The sequence below is a fragment of the Podarcis gaigeae genome, assembly GCF_964106915.1.
Source record: "Podarcis gaigeae genome assembly, chromosome: 4".
Lineage (NCBI taxonomy): Eukaryota > Metazoa > Chordata > Lepidosauria > Squamata > Lacertidae > Podarcis > Podarcis gaigeae.
Genome location: NC_139677.1, coordinates 99,603,342 through 99,620,838, shown reverse-complemented (window position 1 = coordinate 99,620,838; position 17,497 = coordinate 99,603,342). Strand labels below are relative to the sequence as shown.

At 46.1% G+C, this 17,497-nt stretch overlaps 1 protein-coding gene and 1 long non-coding RNA gene across 2 annotated transcripts in view; one reads left to right on the top strand and one right to left on the bottom strand.

Annotated features, from left to right (window-relative positions):
- MAP6 (microtubule associated protein 6) overlaps positions 1 to 17,497 on the bottom strand; it is a 59,905-nt gene that overhangs the window by 10,186 nt on the left and 32,222 nt on the right. Inside the window, exons 2-3 of the mRNA XM_083737016.1 lie at positions 11,280 to 11,493; positions 6,506 to 6,702 (exon numbers count right to left, since the gene is read on the bottom strand). Coding sequence (XP_083593142.1) covers positions 6,506 to 6,702; positions 11,280 to 11,493 — 411 coding nt within the window. The remainder of the gene's footprint in view (positions 1 to 6,505; positions 6,703 to 11,279; positions 11,494 to 17,497) is intronic.
- LOC310843982 lies at positions 8,643 to 9,524 on the top strand. Its single transcript, XR_014563850.1, has 2 exons — positions 8,643 to 8,815; positions 9,291 to 9,524. It is a non-coding gene; the product is annotated as an uncharacterized lncRNA (long non-coding RNA).

Here is a 17,497-nt window from a genome sequence, read left to right as displayed (position 1 = left end):
CCGTGATCCCAGGCACCTTTGCTTGTTCCTAGACAAAAAGGTTCCGAGTTCGAGTCTCGCTGCTGTCAGTAGAGATACCTACTGCAGTAGCTGAATGATGAACCCTTTCAAGAAAGCACTAAAGCCTGTTTGCTGACACTGAGGGCTTGTGTTTTTCATTTATATGTGTGGATTTGATTGTTTTATGCCTTTGAAAACCTATATCGAACAGTAAAAGCCACCAGCCAGTTCATCAATGCAATTAAAATAGTTTCCCACGATTTGCGGCATAGCTGCTGGGATTTGCACCAATAACCTGCTATACTTCTCCGGCCAATAATATGTGTGTTTAAGATGCAACTGTCAATTTTGTGGCTGAATCAATAAGTTCATGTGCCACTAGACCTCAGCATGGGCGCCTTTTTGAGATCCGTAGGAGGCATAATATTGTAATAAAGCAAACCTGCCATGCAGGGTTAGGCCTAAGGACAATTTTGCTCATTCCTCACTGCAAAAGAACACACCAGAACCAAAGGCTGCCAAAACAATGGAGAAGAAATGCGTTTAACTTGCAGCTAGGGGAGAGTGGATATGTCCATCTTGGTACCTCATTTCCCCAGTCTGAAAATTCAGTTCTCCACATTTCCACGTTACGTTTGCAATTTTATAGGCCTTCATGAAAATTCACCAGCATTTTAGTGCATCAAACACATTTTTATATGCAATTTTGCCTAATATTCACATTTTTGCAAAACAGTTTCTCCTAACAGAGTGCTTTTTTGTGTGCTATTGTCAATAATACATATGTTTTAATTCACACCACCTTCTTTACCCTAGTAATATTTGCCTGTTTGTGCACATTACTTGGCTAGAGAAATGTACTGCAACATTCAGAGAAGCGCATGATTGAAAAGGTGGCTGTGCAGTTTTGCAAAGTGTGAATTGCGATAGGCTCATTTTTAAATGCAAACTGAGGCAAACTTTTGCCTCCATCCTTACCTTTCCCCCCTCCAATTATTATTATTATTATTATTATTATTATTATTATTATTATTATTATTATTATTCCTAATCGATCAATCAGCTCAAGCTTGAAAGAGAACCAAACTTTGCAGAGCATTGTTCTCACGATTCTCCCGGATGAAACTAAGGTCTCTTGTGGAACTTACCGTCAAAAAAGGAAACCTCTTTGGCTTACTCAATTCGGAGGGTAAAAACAAAAAAATCAAGGAAGTGGGCGTTTGTGTTCAGCATTTATTTATCGTTGTCCAGGAAGAAGAAGAAAAAAGTGACCCTCTATTTGAACAAACACACCACAATCTATTGGCTATACATTAATATCGGTCTGGCTGTGATTATACTAACAGCAAAACTGAAGGCAGTACTGAGACAGTGAACTCTTAGCACACTTTAGGGAGACAATTTCCTTCCCCCTCTTGGTGATAATGCAGCAGAATCGAGACCACAAAATATCTCTTAAGACAACTTGGGTCTGCCTCGCAGAATTATGAGCATGGATGCGCTTGTGAAAAGACCACACAATACCCCCCAACAGAAACACCGCAGATGAGCAAAGCGTGTGGTTGTGGAATTTATTTCAGTTTTTTTTTTTTTGCAAAGCCAAGGTGAGTGGGGGTGTCAACAAGCCGTGAAGAGGACTTTAAGCACCATCTCACGCAAAAAAAGAGGATATAACAGTACAAGGAAGGAGGTGATCAAACAAGCAGACGAGAAATCGCAGGAATATTCAAAAGGAAGGGGGGGAAACAGGAAGGGAAGCCAGCAAGCAAATATTTGTCAAAGGAATGCAAAGAATGAGGGAGTTACAGACGTTTGCCGAGACACAGTTCGGAAGGAAAACCTGAATGGCGGAATGAAACTAAATCGTGTTTTGCATCCAAGACCACAGGAGATTTCAGGAGCTGCTGCTGCAATATGTCGGTCTTAAAAGAGACACTTGGGTGTTAACCAGAGAAAAGATAAGTCACTAAAGGCCTCTTGCACCCTCCATGACCCACGAGGATTTTTTTAAATACAAAAACAAAACAAAACACACCTCCTTGTTTCATTAGACTGGAGTCTCCCCATGGGGCATCTTAGCATCCTCTAAGAGGACAGCTGAGCATCTAAGCTGCCCAGTTATGCTTAATGGGGTTTTGGGTCAAAGAAAAATGCATTAGTTCAGATTTGGCCAACCTTTGTCCCTCCAGATGTTGTCGAACTACAACTCCCACCACCCATGGTCATTGGCTATGCTTGCTAAAGCTGATGGGAGTTGTAGTTTGGAGACACCTGGGAGGTCCAAGGTTCTGCACACTTGCATCAGATCAGTCTTTCCCAAACTTGGGTCTCCAGCTGTTTTCCGGACTACAACTCCCATCACCCCTAGCTAGCAAGGGATGATGGGAATTGTAGTCCGAAACCGGCAGGAAACGCTGAATTAGATCAACCTTTGCTAACCTGGTGCTGTTCAGATGACAGTTCTCAAATCAGCTCTAGCATCTAGCATGAGGTATGTGATTTTTCCTTATTTAAGTGTGTGTGGTTTTTGTTCTTTAAACAGCCATCTCAGTGAGGAGGGGAGGTCAGGATTCGGATTGCGCAGGGAGAAGTGGGGCCACGCTTTTCCTCCTGCACTACTGTCCTGGTGAAAAGTGCACACGCACGCACACCTAAGATGCTATTCAGCCTGCGAAGGAAGCTCCTGTTTTACTGCCTCGTTCGGCTGCCTGAGCCAAGCTGAATCATATCCGAGTTCTGCACAGGGCTGGAGGTAGCATAATGGTAGTATAACATTTCTCTACGGCTACCCTTTGCTCTGTGTATCAATGGACAGTGCTTCAAAGATCAAATACAGCGCTTTCTCCCTCCACTTTGCAAATCCATTCCCTGTTCCCGTCCACCCAAATAAATATCTGTCACCCCAAATTTCCAAATACAGTGGTGCCTTGGTTCTCAAACGCCTTGGTCCTCAAACAACTTGGAACCCAAACACTGCAAAGACGGAAGTAGATGTTCCGGTTTGCGAACTTTTTTCAGAAGCCGAACGTGCTCCAATTTGAGTGCCACCCTTCCGTTTTGAGTGCTACGCTGAGGTCTGTTTCTGCTATTTATTTTGCATTTTTGTTTTTGCAGCTTCTTTGTTTTGTTTTTGTGACCCTGTGGAACCCAGTTCAGCTACTGATTGATTGTGTGACTGCAGTACATTGTTGATTACTTTCATTTTATGGGTCAATGGTCTCATTAGATAGTAAAATCTATGTCAAATTGCTGCTTTAGGGATTGTTTTTAAAAGTCCGGCACACAAATTAATCCATTTTGCATTATTTTTGATGGGAAAGTGAGCCTTGGTTTTGGAACGCTTTGGTTTTGGAACGGACTTCCGGAACGGATTAAGTTTGAGAACCAAGGCACCACTGTATGGCAGAAGAGAAAGGGAAAGGATTTATTCCCTGCTTGAGCTGGGTATTTGAAACCCCCTATTTAGCTGGGGAAAGGCTGATGCAATGCTCCCACTAGGGTGAATTAGACTGCTGTCCCCAGCTGGCAGAAATTCAAGAAGAAAAATGGACCCAGGCCAGTTTTAAAGGTTGCGGATTCCTTAGGGTGATGGTGGTTAAGCGAAGGAGTTAAAAAAAAAAAACCCTTTAGAAAAACAGAGATCTAACCCCTGGATCATGGTCCAACTTTGTGCTGCAGGGCTCGCATGGAGCATGTAGATGAGATGCTATTGCAGAATGAAGTAGCATCTTTTCAGAGCTGCAAATTTGTATAATCAAGCAATGTCCATGCAGATGTCCCCCCCCCCCATTTTCCTTTTTAAAAAGCATTCTGAATAGCAAATGAGCATTATGGATCAATCAATGAAGCTCTCCACGATGCATGTATCTTTGTTGAGATTTTTTTTTCCTTTTTAATGCATCACACATTTGCAATTATATTTCTACGCTTCCTGATGGATATTCCTGCATTTCTCCAAAGCACTGGAGGTATAAGAACTTGCCCCTGACCGACCCGAACCCCCCACCCAACGACACTTCCACAAACACACAAACCTGGCTATACTTCATACAAGTTCTAATATAGCTACACTTGGAGATACACCACAGAATTTTGTTACACATACTCTATAGCCGAAAGCATTCGGGAGCAAGCCTTAATAGAACACATCACACACAAATACAGTACGGTTTTTGCATTCATTTCAGTAGTCAAGGCCAAGCCCACAAACATTTGCTACCCAGTTATCATACAGGTCACCCCACCCTCTCCCCCACCCCAGCCTCTGAGGCTGCAATCCTAAAACCTCCACTTACACGGGAGTAAGCACGGCTGAATTCAATAGGCCTTACTTCTGGGCAGACATGGTTAGGTCTGCAGCCCGAGATCCGTTTTCCCTCTAACCTGGTTCTGCGGCAAAGACAGTATTTCTGCTTCTTTCTCAACCACCTCAAAAATTTACATTCTGCAAATCTTGCGCTCTATAAATAATAATACTAAGAAAGATTCATGGGGTAGGGTGGGGGTTATGGAAGCTTTTCTTGAACATTTCCATAGCAACTGTGGACCTGGAAATTTGCCCTTTTGATCCATCCCAATCACCCTTCCTGTTTTGTTAACGTTCTTTTAAAAACTAATTGGCAATTTAGGGCCAAAGAGCAATTAAACCCAACGGCTGCTTCTCTGGGCAGTGAATTATTATTTTTCCAGTCGCTTGCGGTGATGTTCTTACTTGTACATTGGAGGAACCAGAAAAACAAACTAAAAGCTGTTTTGTCTTTGACATGAGAAAGCACCCGGGGCCTTTGATGAACCTAACCCTGTATTTCCAGAACTCACCTGGAGAGATACTAACTAGTATTCTTCAAATTTGTGATGGTGGTTCAGCAGCGATCAGCTGACACTTGCATGACGCCATCGTCAGTTGTGTGACATCATCATGAGGTCATCTGCTGGTGCCGGCTGTCCTCAGCAGACTCCAGGTTTATACAGTCTCTCACATCACACCTGCGTGGATATCTGACATAGCACACATGTGACACACACAACGTTCGATCTGCCCTTTTTCGCAGGCGAAAATGTTGGGCAAATCAGGATGTCAGTACACATGGCTGCCAAGTGGAGAACTTGAAATTTCATGTTATTTTCAGCATGGGGTGGAAATGAGAAGAGTTCTCTGCTGTTGGCAATGTATGAAACCAACCTCTGCTGAGGACAACCGGTCCCAACATGCGAGCTCAGGTAGGGCTAGGGAAGACCTCTGAAACCTGTGCCATAATCTGAAATCAGCAGGGTTCTGGCAATACCGTTCAGACTGATCACAGAAATCCCTGGTTCTTTTTTTATATTCTAGAAACTAAACAGTTCCCTTTTTATTTTCTGGTTTTTGGTCTACTTCTGCAAGCTATGGACTTGAAAGCTGAAAAAGAGCATTTCCTCTGGGAGACGTTTAACGTCGCCATTACAATTTTCGAAACCTCGCACGGTGCAGGCTGCAGATGTCCAAAGAAACTAGGTTAATGGGAATTGCATGGTTCCTCCCCCCTCTTTCCTTCTGTCATGCTTAGCAGAACTTTCTCCTAGTGACATCACAACAGGAGATGCTCTCCACCCTGGTTGGCCGAGGCGGGGCTAGGAAATACGGGATGCTGTGACATCACAGCATGCACCACATTCTCCTAAGGCATTGTGGGTGGGAAAGTGTGGGCCCTCAAATTCCAGGTCACAGGTTTTGCATCTGTCCTCAAAAATGAAGGGGCTGATCCTGCCCCCTTTCCAAATTGCTTAGGAGTGACAAGGCAGTCCCGTTCACCCCCACAGAAATGTAAATTACTTTGACTTAAAAAAAAACACTGCAAGGAGGTTCGGGAGGGCTACCAGATAGATTATTTTTTACACATGAACCAATATTTATTTTACACCCTCTCTTAGTGGTATGAATTGAGGTTATTTTCTTCCAATGAGCTTTATAGGCTAAGGCATAAGAAAGGGGCACTCAGGCAGAGACTAGTATTTGTTTTTAAGGGAGTTGGAAGTGGTGCAAATGGGTTTCTGCTTTCAGTGTGTGAATCCACACACATTCCCTTTGCCTCATTCTTGCCCCTGGGTGCAACAGGTTTGGCAGGATTTTTAATGCCCCCCAAAACCAAGCCAACCTGTTTCTCCGGGGCAAAAGCAGGACGAGAAGACCTGTCTTCCAGCCGCTCTCTTATTCTATCTCCCCCCCAAATCTCTGATGTACACAGATTGAAAACTAATCTGCCGTGCCTGTCCCTGCCTCCTATTATGCTAGGCAGCCAAACAACGCCCCCCCTGCAAAAAGGAGGCTTTCTAATCCGCCTTTGAAATCAAAGATAAAAAGCTTCTAATACAATTGGAACACAGGCAGATTAGAAGCCTCTAATTAATTTTGTGGCCTTTATTTTTTAAAAAAGAAAAAATAAAGAAAATAAAAGGAGGGGGGATAGAAAACGAGAGAAAGAGAGCGAGAGAGAAAGAGAAAGCAAGTAAGAGCAGTGAAATTTACTCTTTCGCCTCGGCCAATTTATTGTTCATCTCTTTACTCTTCTCCTTTTCCTCGGCGTTTGTTGCGCTGGGCCCCTCGGCGCTCTTTTTCTTAGACGACCGGCTTGAAACCATCTGCTTATCTTTGGCCTTTTTCAGGGGTTTATGGCTTGTGGTCGTCTTTTTTGGCTTAGAAGGCTGAGGGCTCGGCTTCTCCACCTGGGCGGGTGCAACCGGCAAGCCGCCGCCGGCACAAAAGAGAAACAACACACACAACACACAAGGAGAGGTGAGGGGGAGGGAGGAGAAAAGCGAATTTAGAGAGGCGTTGCCGAACGGTGGCAAAGGTTTCATCGAAAGGGCAGCATCAAGGCCTTTAAGCCAGGCACAGGCCAACTCGGCCCTCCAGATGTTTAGGGACTACAACTCCCATCATCCCTGACCACCGATCCTGTTAGCAACGAATGATGGGAGTTGTAGTCCCAAAACATCTGGAGGGCCGAGTTGGCCTATGCCTGCTTTAAGCTGACTGGTGAACTAACCTGTCCTTAGAAGCATTAAACCCTCTTTGTGTATGCACCACCATCGAGATGTGGGCCGCAAGATTTGCCTCGCATCTCTATCTGATATACAGCAGTACCTTGGTTTAAGAACAGCTTAGTTGATGAACAACTTGGATGAAGAATGCAGTAAACCCGCGAGCAGGTGTTTTGGTTTGTGAACTTTGCCTTGGAAGCAGAACATGTTCCGCTTCCTGTTGAGTGTAAATTGAGTCCCCCAGTGCTATGGGAAAGCACGCCTTGGTTTAAGAATGCTTTGGTTTAAGAACGGACTTCCAGAATGGATTAAGTTCATAAACCAAGGTACCACTGTATGGAGCATTAGGGGACAGTTAGTACCTCTGGTAGGGACATGTTGTGCTCCTTCTGGGGTAGTTTGTCCAGCTTTGGTGGCCACTCAGCATTCATCTCTCACCTGTGGCTCCGCGGAGGACCTTAAGGTCCACAAATGACAACATTTTGGAGGTCCCGGGTCGCAAGGTGGTTAAGTTGGTCTCAACTAGGGCCAGGGCCTTCAGTACTGGCCCCGACTCGGTGGAACGCTCTGTCACAAGAGACTAGGGCCCTGCGGGACTTGACATCTTTCCGCAGGGCCTGCAAGACAGAGCTGTTCTGCCTGGCCTTTGGTTTGGACTCAGTCTGACCCTTATGTTTCCCTCCCCTTATGGTCTTGATTTATCGGCTACTTTAAAACGAGGCTGCATTTTAAATTGGTTTTCCCACCGCATCTCTTTCCCCCTTGAAATATATTTGGAGTCGAGAGTGGATTTCATGCTCTTTATTCAGCTCATAGTGGTGAGGAGGAATGGAAGTTCCCCCAGGATGTCTGCTTTATATACATTATTTACACAATGGGCCCCCTGTGATTGGCTAATTCCAGGATTCACCTGTAGGCCAATCAGGTTGCGGATTCATTTCCACCTGGAGCTGGATTGGGTGGCTCCTGTGGACCAATCAGACTGCTGCATTCTGGATCCTATTGTTCTAGGACCAATCAGACTGTTGCCTTTTGGATCCTATTCAACTCAGTACATAACCCCCCTATTATGTTTTTACTGTGATTTTATTGGTGTTAGCCACCATGAGCCGAGCTCTGGCTGGGGAGGGTGGGGTATAAATAAAGTTGTTTTATTATTATTATTATTATTATTATTATTATTATTATTATTTGCTGTCAGGAGGCAACAGCGGCCACACCCTAGGAATGGCTTCGACTGGCCAGCTAAACCAAGTGAGGGAATCTGATGGGGTCTCAAACCCTTAGGGAGTTAGGGGTTCCCCCTGCATGTGAAGACAGGCTCTGGCAGATGGAGTGGATGAGACCAAGACTGGGTCCAATGGTCAAGAAAGCGGTTTCTGCACATGCCGTAGAGCAGAGACGTCGAGCTCCCATGAAATTGTGATTTACTCACAGAATAAAAAACTGGCAATCAGGTCAAAGTTGTTGAGCTTTCTTTAGGGAGGAAAGTCAAAGTTGTTGACCTTTTTCAGAGGGGCAGGTAGAAATGGTGAGCCTTCTTTAGGGGGAAACAGAAAAAGTCAGCGTTTTTGTTTTTGCAACTTCAGCTACCGATTGATTGTGTGGCTGAGGTACTTTCATTTTATGGGTCAATGGTCTCGTTAGAGAGTAAAATCCATGTCAAATTGCTGTTTCAGGGGTTGTTTTTAAAAGTCCGGCACAAATTAATCCATTTTGCATTATTTTCTATGGGAAAGCGCACCTTGGTTTTGGAACGCTTTGGTTTTGGAATGGACTTCCGGAACGGATTACCGTATTTTTCGCACCATAGGGCGCACCTAGTTTTCAGAGGGGGAAATCAAGGGGAAAAATATGATTCCCCCCCCCCCAGCTATGAGCCTGCAGCCTGTGCGATTCTCCCAGACCTTCTTCCTGCTTTTGAGGGAGGTGGGGGAATTCCCCCACCTCCCGCAGAAGCCCTGCGCTCTTTAAAGGGGCTGCGTGGCTTCTCCTGGCTTTCCTGGGAGGTGGGGGAATTCCCTCACCTCTTGCAAAAGCCCGCAGAAGCCGCGCAACCCCTTTAAAGAGATCACGGCTTCTCCTGGCCTGTCAGTCCCTTCTCCCTCCTGTGGAAAAGCCCACAAGAGCGCACGGAGCTTGTGTGCGGCTCTTGCGGGCTTTTCCCGCCTGCCTCCCCCCCCTGCATTCGCTCCATAGGACGCACACACATTTTCCCTTGCTTTTTAGGAGGGTAAAAGTGCGTCCTATGGTGCGAAAAATACGGTAAGTTTGAGAACCAAGGTACCACTGTGTGGCAGGAGAGAAAGGGAACGGATTTATTCCCAGCTTGAACTGGGTATTTGAAACCCCCTGTTTAGCTGGGAAAAGGCTGATGCAATGCTCCCACTAGGGTGAATTAGACTGCTGTCCCCAGCTGGCAGAAATTCAAGAAGAAAAATGGACCCAGGCCAGTTTTAAAGGTTGTGGATTCCTTAGGGTGATGGTGGTTAAGCTAAGGAGTTTTTTTTAAAAAAAGACTAGAAAAACAGAGATCTACCCCCTGGAACCTTCCTGGGGATCAACCACTCGGTCGTGGTCAACCAGTTGGACATCTGCATTGGCCCCCAGTATGTTTCCGAGCACGATTCAAAGTGTTGGTGCTGACCTTTAAAGCCCTAGATGGCCTTGGCAACGGGAGCTCACCCCATCATGGGGATTCGAACTGCCAACCTTCTGATCGGCAAGTCCTAGGCTCAGGAGGTTTAACCCACAGGGCCACCTGTGTCCCAGACATGTGCAGACACAATTTCCGGTGCTGGCCTGGCCCACAGAGGATCTCCGTGGGAGTGATGTGGCCCATTCCCAGCAAGCCTTGCCGACCCCTGATGTAAGCAAATTAATTTCCTGGATCTGCAGAGCATTGGTGTAGCATGGCTCTCAGCTTCCCTTGTGCCGCAGCATGCAGGCCGCTGCCTTCACCACCACACATTGGGCCTCCTCAGACATTGTCTGTCTTCTCTATGGGATGGTGATGTGAGGGGCAGAGATCGGGGCATCTCTTCAGGGTCCTGGGTAGGGGTCTCTCTCAGCCTTTACTGCCCAAGGTTTTAGAAGGGCCCTGCACAAAACTCCCTGGATATATCTGGCTGCAATTTTTTGAGCAGGCTTAATCCACTTAAGAACATGGATAGCACTGTGGGTTAAACCACAGAGCCTAGGACTTGCTGATCAGAAGGTCGGCAGTTCAAATCCCCGCGACGGGGTGAGCTCCCGTTGCTCAGTCGCTGCTCCTGCCAACCTAGCAGTTCGAAAGCACATCAAAGTGCAAGTAGATAAATAGGTACCACTCCAGCGGGAAGGTAAACGGCGTTTCTGTGCGCTGCTCTGGTTCGCCAGAAGCGGCTTAGTCATGCTGGCCACATGACCCGGAAGCTGTACGCCGGCTCCCTCGGCCAGTAAAGCAAGATGAGCGCCACAACCCCAGAGTCAGCCACGACTGGACCTAATGGTCAGGGGTCTCTTTACCTTTATGTCTGCGGTGCCGGATATCAGTTCTGCACATGTCCAGACACCGAAAACTGCATCTGCGCAGAAGTGATTTTCAGTGTCTGGGCATGTGCAGAAGAAGCGATTTCCAGAGCAGCAGAAGTGAGTCCCCACGCCGCGCTGTGCCGGTTTAGTGCAGCCCGCCGGGACTTGCCAAGAGGGCAGCTTGGTTTGAGGGCGGCTCGGGGGCCAGTTAAATGGCCTCTGTGGGTTGCTTCTGGCCCATGGGCCACAGGTTGGCGGACCCTGGCTTACATCAGATCATGTACAGATTTGTAGTGAACAAACGAGGGCACACAGAAATACTAGGGGTTATTATAGGCCCTGAAAACAAAACAAAACAAAAACCCCAAGCCCTGTAGCTTTTGCAACAGCGGGAGACTGATCTGATGGTTCCTAGTCTCTGTCGAATCTGGCTTGTGGGCCAAAATGAAACTGAATTCAAATCATAGAGCAGTCCATGGAGGTGAGAACGTCTGAACTAGCCAACCAACTGGATGTCCGAGGGAGTGGTGCATTCTGCTGACCCCGCAGAGACTCCCCCCTCCCCAAATTTGCCACAGAGCAGGGAGAGAGAACCTCCCCCCCTCCAGATGACGCTGGACTCCAACTCCCATCAGCCCCAGCCAGCGTGCGAGGAAGCAGCATACAAAAGTATGAAATAAATGTTTTGTTTCGGCGGGGAAGTATCCCTCAGAGGAGCCGTACTGCCCATCTCCCGTCTCCCTTACCTTTGTGATTTCCTTGTAGGGCTCGCTGTACAGGCTCCGTATCCTCCGATGCTCGAGGAATTTGTTATCCGAAGGGCCAGGCTTTGCCCCTTCGACAGTGAACTGGGTGCTGTAACTCGTTTTGTGGTTCATCTTCCCCTCCGGAAATTTGTACTGAGGCTTGACCTTAATGGCTTTCACCGGCTTGACGTCTGTCCAGGGTTGGAATTCATTTCTGAGGGGAAGGGGGAGAGCTTGAGTGAGAAACGGGAAATCAAAAGAACGGCTAAGAAATAGAATGGCTTCAGTAGCTTTCTATTTGTACACACCGTTATGCTGAACAGTGTCGGTTGTTTAATTGACACCAAAAGGAGGAAATGCCTAGATGTGTATCACTGAAGGTTTTAATGTGGGGAAATTCCACTGGAGTATACTAAGTGGTCTCTGAGTTGATAATTAACTGTTGCCTGCTAGCTAACATGTGAGTGTTTAACTTTAGATCAGGTGGCAAAGGTATTCGGTTGCAAATGTGCTATCTTGGAAGGGTGCTGGCTAAGTCTTTGCTCTCAAGTTCTGTGGGAGTGAGATGCTACCCATAACCTAAGATGCTGCACAGCCTAAGGGGCTGAAATGCAGGCAAAATGGAGTCCGTGTGAGAGAGAGCTATATTAGTCAGCTCTGATTGTAAGTTTCTTATATTTCTAAGAAGACGGGCCTGTGTTTGACTTGCACAAGATGGAATTATGGAAAACCAATAAAAAAATAATTGGCACACACAAAAAGATATTGTATGGAATTATTTGGACGTATCTTTGATTCTTTCATTCTGTTTTTGAAGAAAGTTCTGCAAGTAAAGTTTCAACAATCTAATGGGTCTAGACCAGCCTTTCTCAACCTGTGGGTCCCCAAATGTTGTTGGACTACAACTCCCATCATTCCTAGCCAGCATGACCAGTGGTCAGGGATGATGGGAGTTGTAGTCCAACAACATCTGGGGACCCACAGGTTGAGAACCGCTGGTCTAGACGATGTTTCACTCCAAAGGGAGCAAGTCTTTATGCATCTGGTGACTTTATACTGAGTAATATTAATATCTGTAATAGACACAGAGGGGTCCCCCACCCTCTACCCAAGGGTTTGGGGGAAGAGGCTGTTGCCATGTCAGGTTGCCTGGTCTTTCAAAACTCAAGAGCCAGAGCTGGAGGCTACAGAGTGATCAAAGGCTGGAGCTTAGTAGCACTTGGTAGGGGAATAAAGTGGTACTGGGCAGGTCCAAAAGAAGATCCTGGTTTAGATCAAGGGCGGACCACTGAAACTGGAAGGCAAGAAATTGCCTTGTACGGAGTCTGACCATTGGTCCATTTACCTCAGTGTTGTCAGCACTGACTGGTAGCAGCTCTCCGGGATTTCAGGCAGAGGAGATGCTGAGATGAAACTTGACAACCTTCTGCACAAAAAGAAAGTGTTTCCCCATCTCCAGTCAGTATGTCTGTCTCATGCTTGTGGGGCTTGTGGCACTGTCAAACTTTGAGGCCACTGACAGTGGTGGTCGAACGCTTCAGAAGTCAAACGTTTCAACTTTCGAACACCGACAACCCGGAAGCAAATTCTTCAGGTTTTTTAAACGCACCTCGGAAGTCCAATGGCGTCCGAGGTGTGTTTCTCCATTTTTTAAAAATGGATTTTGCCAGGCGCCCATTGCGCCTTAGTTGTCAAACGTTTCGGAAGTCAAACAGTCTTCCAGAACGGATTACGTTCAACTACCGAGGTTCCACTGTATAAGTTCCCCCCCTCTGTTTGGGGAACTTTTGTTTGTTTTAGTGATTTGTACAGCCTCTCTGGAAGCCATTTAAATGAATAATTGTCTGATGATTAGCCACCATTCCATACATGTTTTTGTTTGTGGTTCTGCATGCCCGCCCATGGAATAACAGAGTTCAGTAATAATCTCTGAATTGGATTTTCTGTGCATCCTAGTTCCAATCTACAGCGGAATGCGTTTTGCTTTTCATATGTTTCAAACAGCTGGTTTTTTTTAAATAAAAATTGAGATTTCCCAAGCTTGGGAATGTCACAGTCCTATTGTTTTCCCCCTGTTCTTTTAGATGCAGCCATCTTGTGCTATGCCACACCTCTAGGGCAGCCATTTTGTGTTATGTCATGACCCGTTGACAGCCATTTTGGCCCCCATAGGAGCCATTTTGTGACTGGTGTGTATGACCACATCCTCAGAAGACCTCACAAGGTCCGCCAGCATTTCCGCAGCCCCCCAACACGCTCAAGGGCTGTGTGCCTTTGGCATCCATACTCCAAAAAGTCACTTATTTCATGAGTTTATAACAGGCAGAACCAGTAAGCTGGCCAGAAATTGAGGGGAACGGAGTTCTTTAATGGGATAAAGGCAATTTATTCAGAGCAGAAAGCAAAGCTAATTGTAAACAATGTAACTACAGAAGATATAAAAATAACAAAAGGAACTCTACAGGGGTGTCCACTTTCGCCATTACTATTTATAATGGTCCTAGAGGTTTTCCTGAGGTCAATGAGACAAAATGAACTAATAAAAGGGGTAACAGCTGGTCAGAATGAATATAAAGTAAAAGCCTTTGCTGATGATCTGGTAATTACGATTGAAGAACCATTAGAAAGTGTAAAAGAAGTGTTGGATGAGATTGAGAAATTTGGAAGCATGGCAGGGTTTAGACTAAACAAGAAAAAAACTAAAGTAATTACAAAAAATATGGATCAAAGTACAATAGAAATATTGCAACAAAGGACAGAGATTGAGGTGTGAAAAAAGTTAAATATTTAGGAGGTCCGTACTTAACCTGAAAGTGTTCTTAACCTGAAGCACCACTTTAGCTAATGGGGCCTCCCACTGCGGCTGCACGACTTCTGTTCTCATCCTGAAGTAACCTGAGGCATATGTAACCCGAGGTACCACTGTACACAAAAGAATGCAAATTTATCTCTGCATCTTTGTTTTTTTCGCTTAAAGAAGGCAGATGGGGTGTGTGTGTGTGTGTGTGTGCTGAGTAAATCTTTCCCCCTTGAAAAGTAGGGTGGTAGGCCAAATAAGTTTAGGAACCCCTGTTCTAAAATAGCAATAAGAGGTAGGGTGTGTTGCTGTCAAACATCACTGAGCTTCCACCATCCTCAATGGAAAATAATCAATGAGAGTTGATGGTGGACTGACCAATAAGGTCTGCTTTATTCCCTTCCCCTTTTTCAGGATGATCAATCCACTTTGCAATCCATTTGAGTGACAGCAGGCCGTGATGCTGCGTCCTTCCTCCAGGGCAGAAACACACCCATTAATTAAAACCTAGCCGGTTGTTAATATTCAGTGCACACTCCAGGCTAGCGGCAAACTGCTTGCAAAGACCACACCGCAAACACCACAAGCAGCCAATGTGTGTCTGCACGCATATGATTTCCCCCCTTGCATTAACGGCATCCCAGAAGGGAGATTTGCATGTAGATCAGGGCTCCACTCAGTGGATTGAGATCTGCGTGCACAACAGGTCGTTTCTAACACGGAACTTTGGTCCAGACCAGCCTTCCTCAGCTTGGTGCCTTCAGATGGCTTTGCGGACAAATTCGCCGTTCTGAGCGCAATGCAAAGTTTCGGTGCAGACCTTTAAAGCCCTAAACGGCCCTATATATCTGGAGGAGCATCTCCACCCCTGTTGTTCAGTGCAGACACTGAGGTCCAGCTCCGAGGGCCTTCTGGCGGTTCCCTCCTTGTGAGAAATGAGGTTACAGGGAACTAGGCACAGGGCCTTCTTGGTAGTGTCACCCAGTTTGTGGAATGCCCTCCCATCAGACGTTAAACAGATATACAGTTATATGATTCTTAAAAGACACCAGGGAAGTTTTTAGTGTGTGGTCTTTTTTTGTTGGGAGCCGCCCAGAGTGACTGGGGCAACCCAGTCAGATATTATTATTATTATTATTATTATTATTATTATTATTATTATTATTATTAGTTCTCAAATGTCTCCATTTACGAATGTTTCAGAACCCAAACGCTGAAAACCTAGCTCTTTACGCCTCAGTTTTTGAACATTTCGGAACTCAAGCTGTCTTCCAGAATGGATTATGTTTGAGAATCGAGGTACCACTATAATATTATTATTATTATTATTATTATTATTATTATTATTATTATTGCTATTGATAGCTACTAGCAGGGCTGGATTTAGGTTTGATGAAGACCTAAGCTACTGAAGATAACGGGGCCCTTTATATGTCCAGCTTTCCTTTGTCAACAACAAATTGTCGCTGTTTTTTGTGTTGAATATATGGTATATGGTAATTTATGGACCTAACAGGTACAGAAACCCATTTGCACATGTTGCCATGCAACCCATCCATGCAGAATGTAGGCACCCTATATATAGAAATGAGCAAACCAGTGATATTTTAGGGAGCAGGCTAGCAGGCGGGGCCCATGACTTATATCCTAGGAGCCTATACAACACAAAACACTGTTGCTATATGTAGATTTTGTTTTTATTTGTTTTTTATCTTATATTTTGGAAATGTACATCCAGGTTTACCCCTCTCTAATTTTTTGGGAGGCCCCCAAGAGAGTGGGGCCCTAAGCTATAGCTTGTTTAGCTTATACAGTAGTACCTCGGGTTACAGATGCTTCAGGTTACAGACGCTTCAGGTTACAGACTCCGCTTCAGGTTAAGAACTAGAAATAGTACCTCGGGTTAAGAACTTTGCTTCAGGATGAGAACAGAAATCATGCTCCGGCGGCGCGGCAGCAGCGGGAGGCCCCATTAGCTAAAGTGGTGCTTCAGGTTAAGAACAGTTTCAGGTTAAGAACGGACCTCCGGAACGAATTAAGTACTTAATCACTGTATCCGGCACAGTGGGAGCAGAGATGCTTTTGAACACCAGTTGCTGGAAACAGCAAGAGGGGAGAGGGCTCATGGGGTTGAATCTGGCTTGCAGATTTCCCACGGCCATCTAGTTGACCCCTTGCCTTTCCGAGACTGAAACCCTCTAGCTGTCACTCCTACCATCCTAAGAACATCAGAAGTTCTGACAGCGGCCAACTGGATGCTTCTGATGAAGCCCAAATGCAGAACCAGGAACAACTCTCCCCTTCAGTGGTTTCCAGCAACTGGTGTTCAGAATCATTGGAAGGGACCACCTGTTAGAATTCCTGCTCCATGCTTGCAGTCATGGGATTGTTGTCTTTCACATGATGTGATATGTTTTGACTCCACAGAGTGGGAAGTGATGGAGACCGGATGTTTGTGTGACTGTGTTCCATGAAGTGGGACTACAGTGGTGCCCCGCAAGACGAATGCCTCGAAAAACGGAAAACCCGCTAGACGAAAGGGTTTTCCATTTTGGAGGTGCTTCGCAAAACGAATTTCCTATGGGCTTGCTTCGCAAGACGAAAATCTCTTGCGAGTTCCTGCAGGGTTTTTTCCCTCCCCCCCTTTCCCCCAAGCCTCTAAGCCGCTTATCAGCTGATCCGCTAAGCCGCTTAACAGCTGATCCGCTAAGCCCGCTAAGCCGCTAATAGCGCTAATCCGCTAATGGGCTTGCTTTGCAAGACGAAAAAACCGCAAGACGAAGAGACCCGCGGAACAGATTCTTTTCGTCTTGCGAGGCACCACTGTATTGTCCTTTGTTCTTTTTCTCTTTGCTATCTGATGCTAGAGAGAGAGGGAGCCATGTTGCAGTGCTCCGTATGTGTTTATATGTAAATAAAGTAAGGTAAAGGTACCCCTGCCCGTGCGGGCCAGTCGTGTCCGACTCTAGGGTTGTTCGCCCATCTCACTTAAGAGGACAGGGGCCAGCGCTGTCCGGAGACATTTCCGGGTCACGTGGCCAGCGTGACGAAGCTGCTCTGGCGAGCCAGCACCAGCGCAGCACACGGAAACGCCGTTTACCTTCCCGCTATAAAGCGGTACCTATTTATCTACTTGCACTTAGGGGTGCTTTCGAACTGCTAGGTGGGCAGGAGCTAGGACCGAAAGACGGGAGCTCACCCTGCCGCAGGGATTCGAACCACCGACCATGCGATCAGCAAGTCCTAGGCACTGAGGTTTTACCCACAGCGCCACCCACGTCCCAATAAATAAATAAGTAAAAGTTCAATAAGTAAATAAAGTAGATTAGCCAAAATGCTGAGTTGCTGAGGTCTGTTAGGCAAGGTGCGCAGACTCTGGATCCCTAAGTGTGCTGGTGTCGGTGGGCATCGGTCGTTGTGA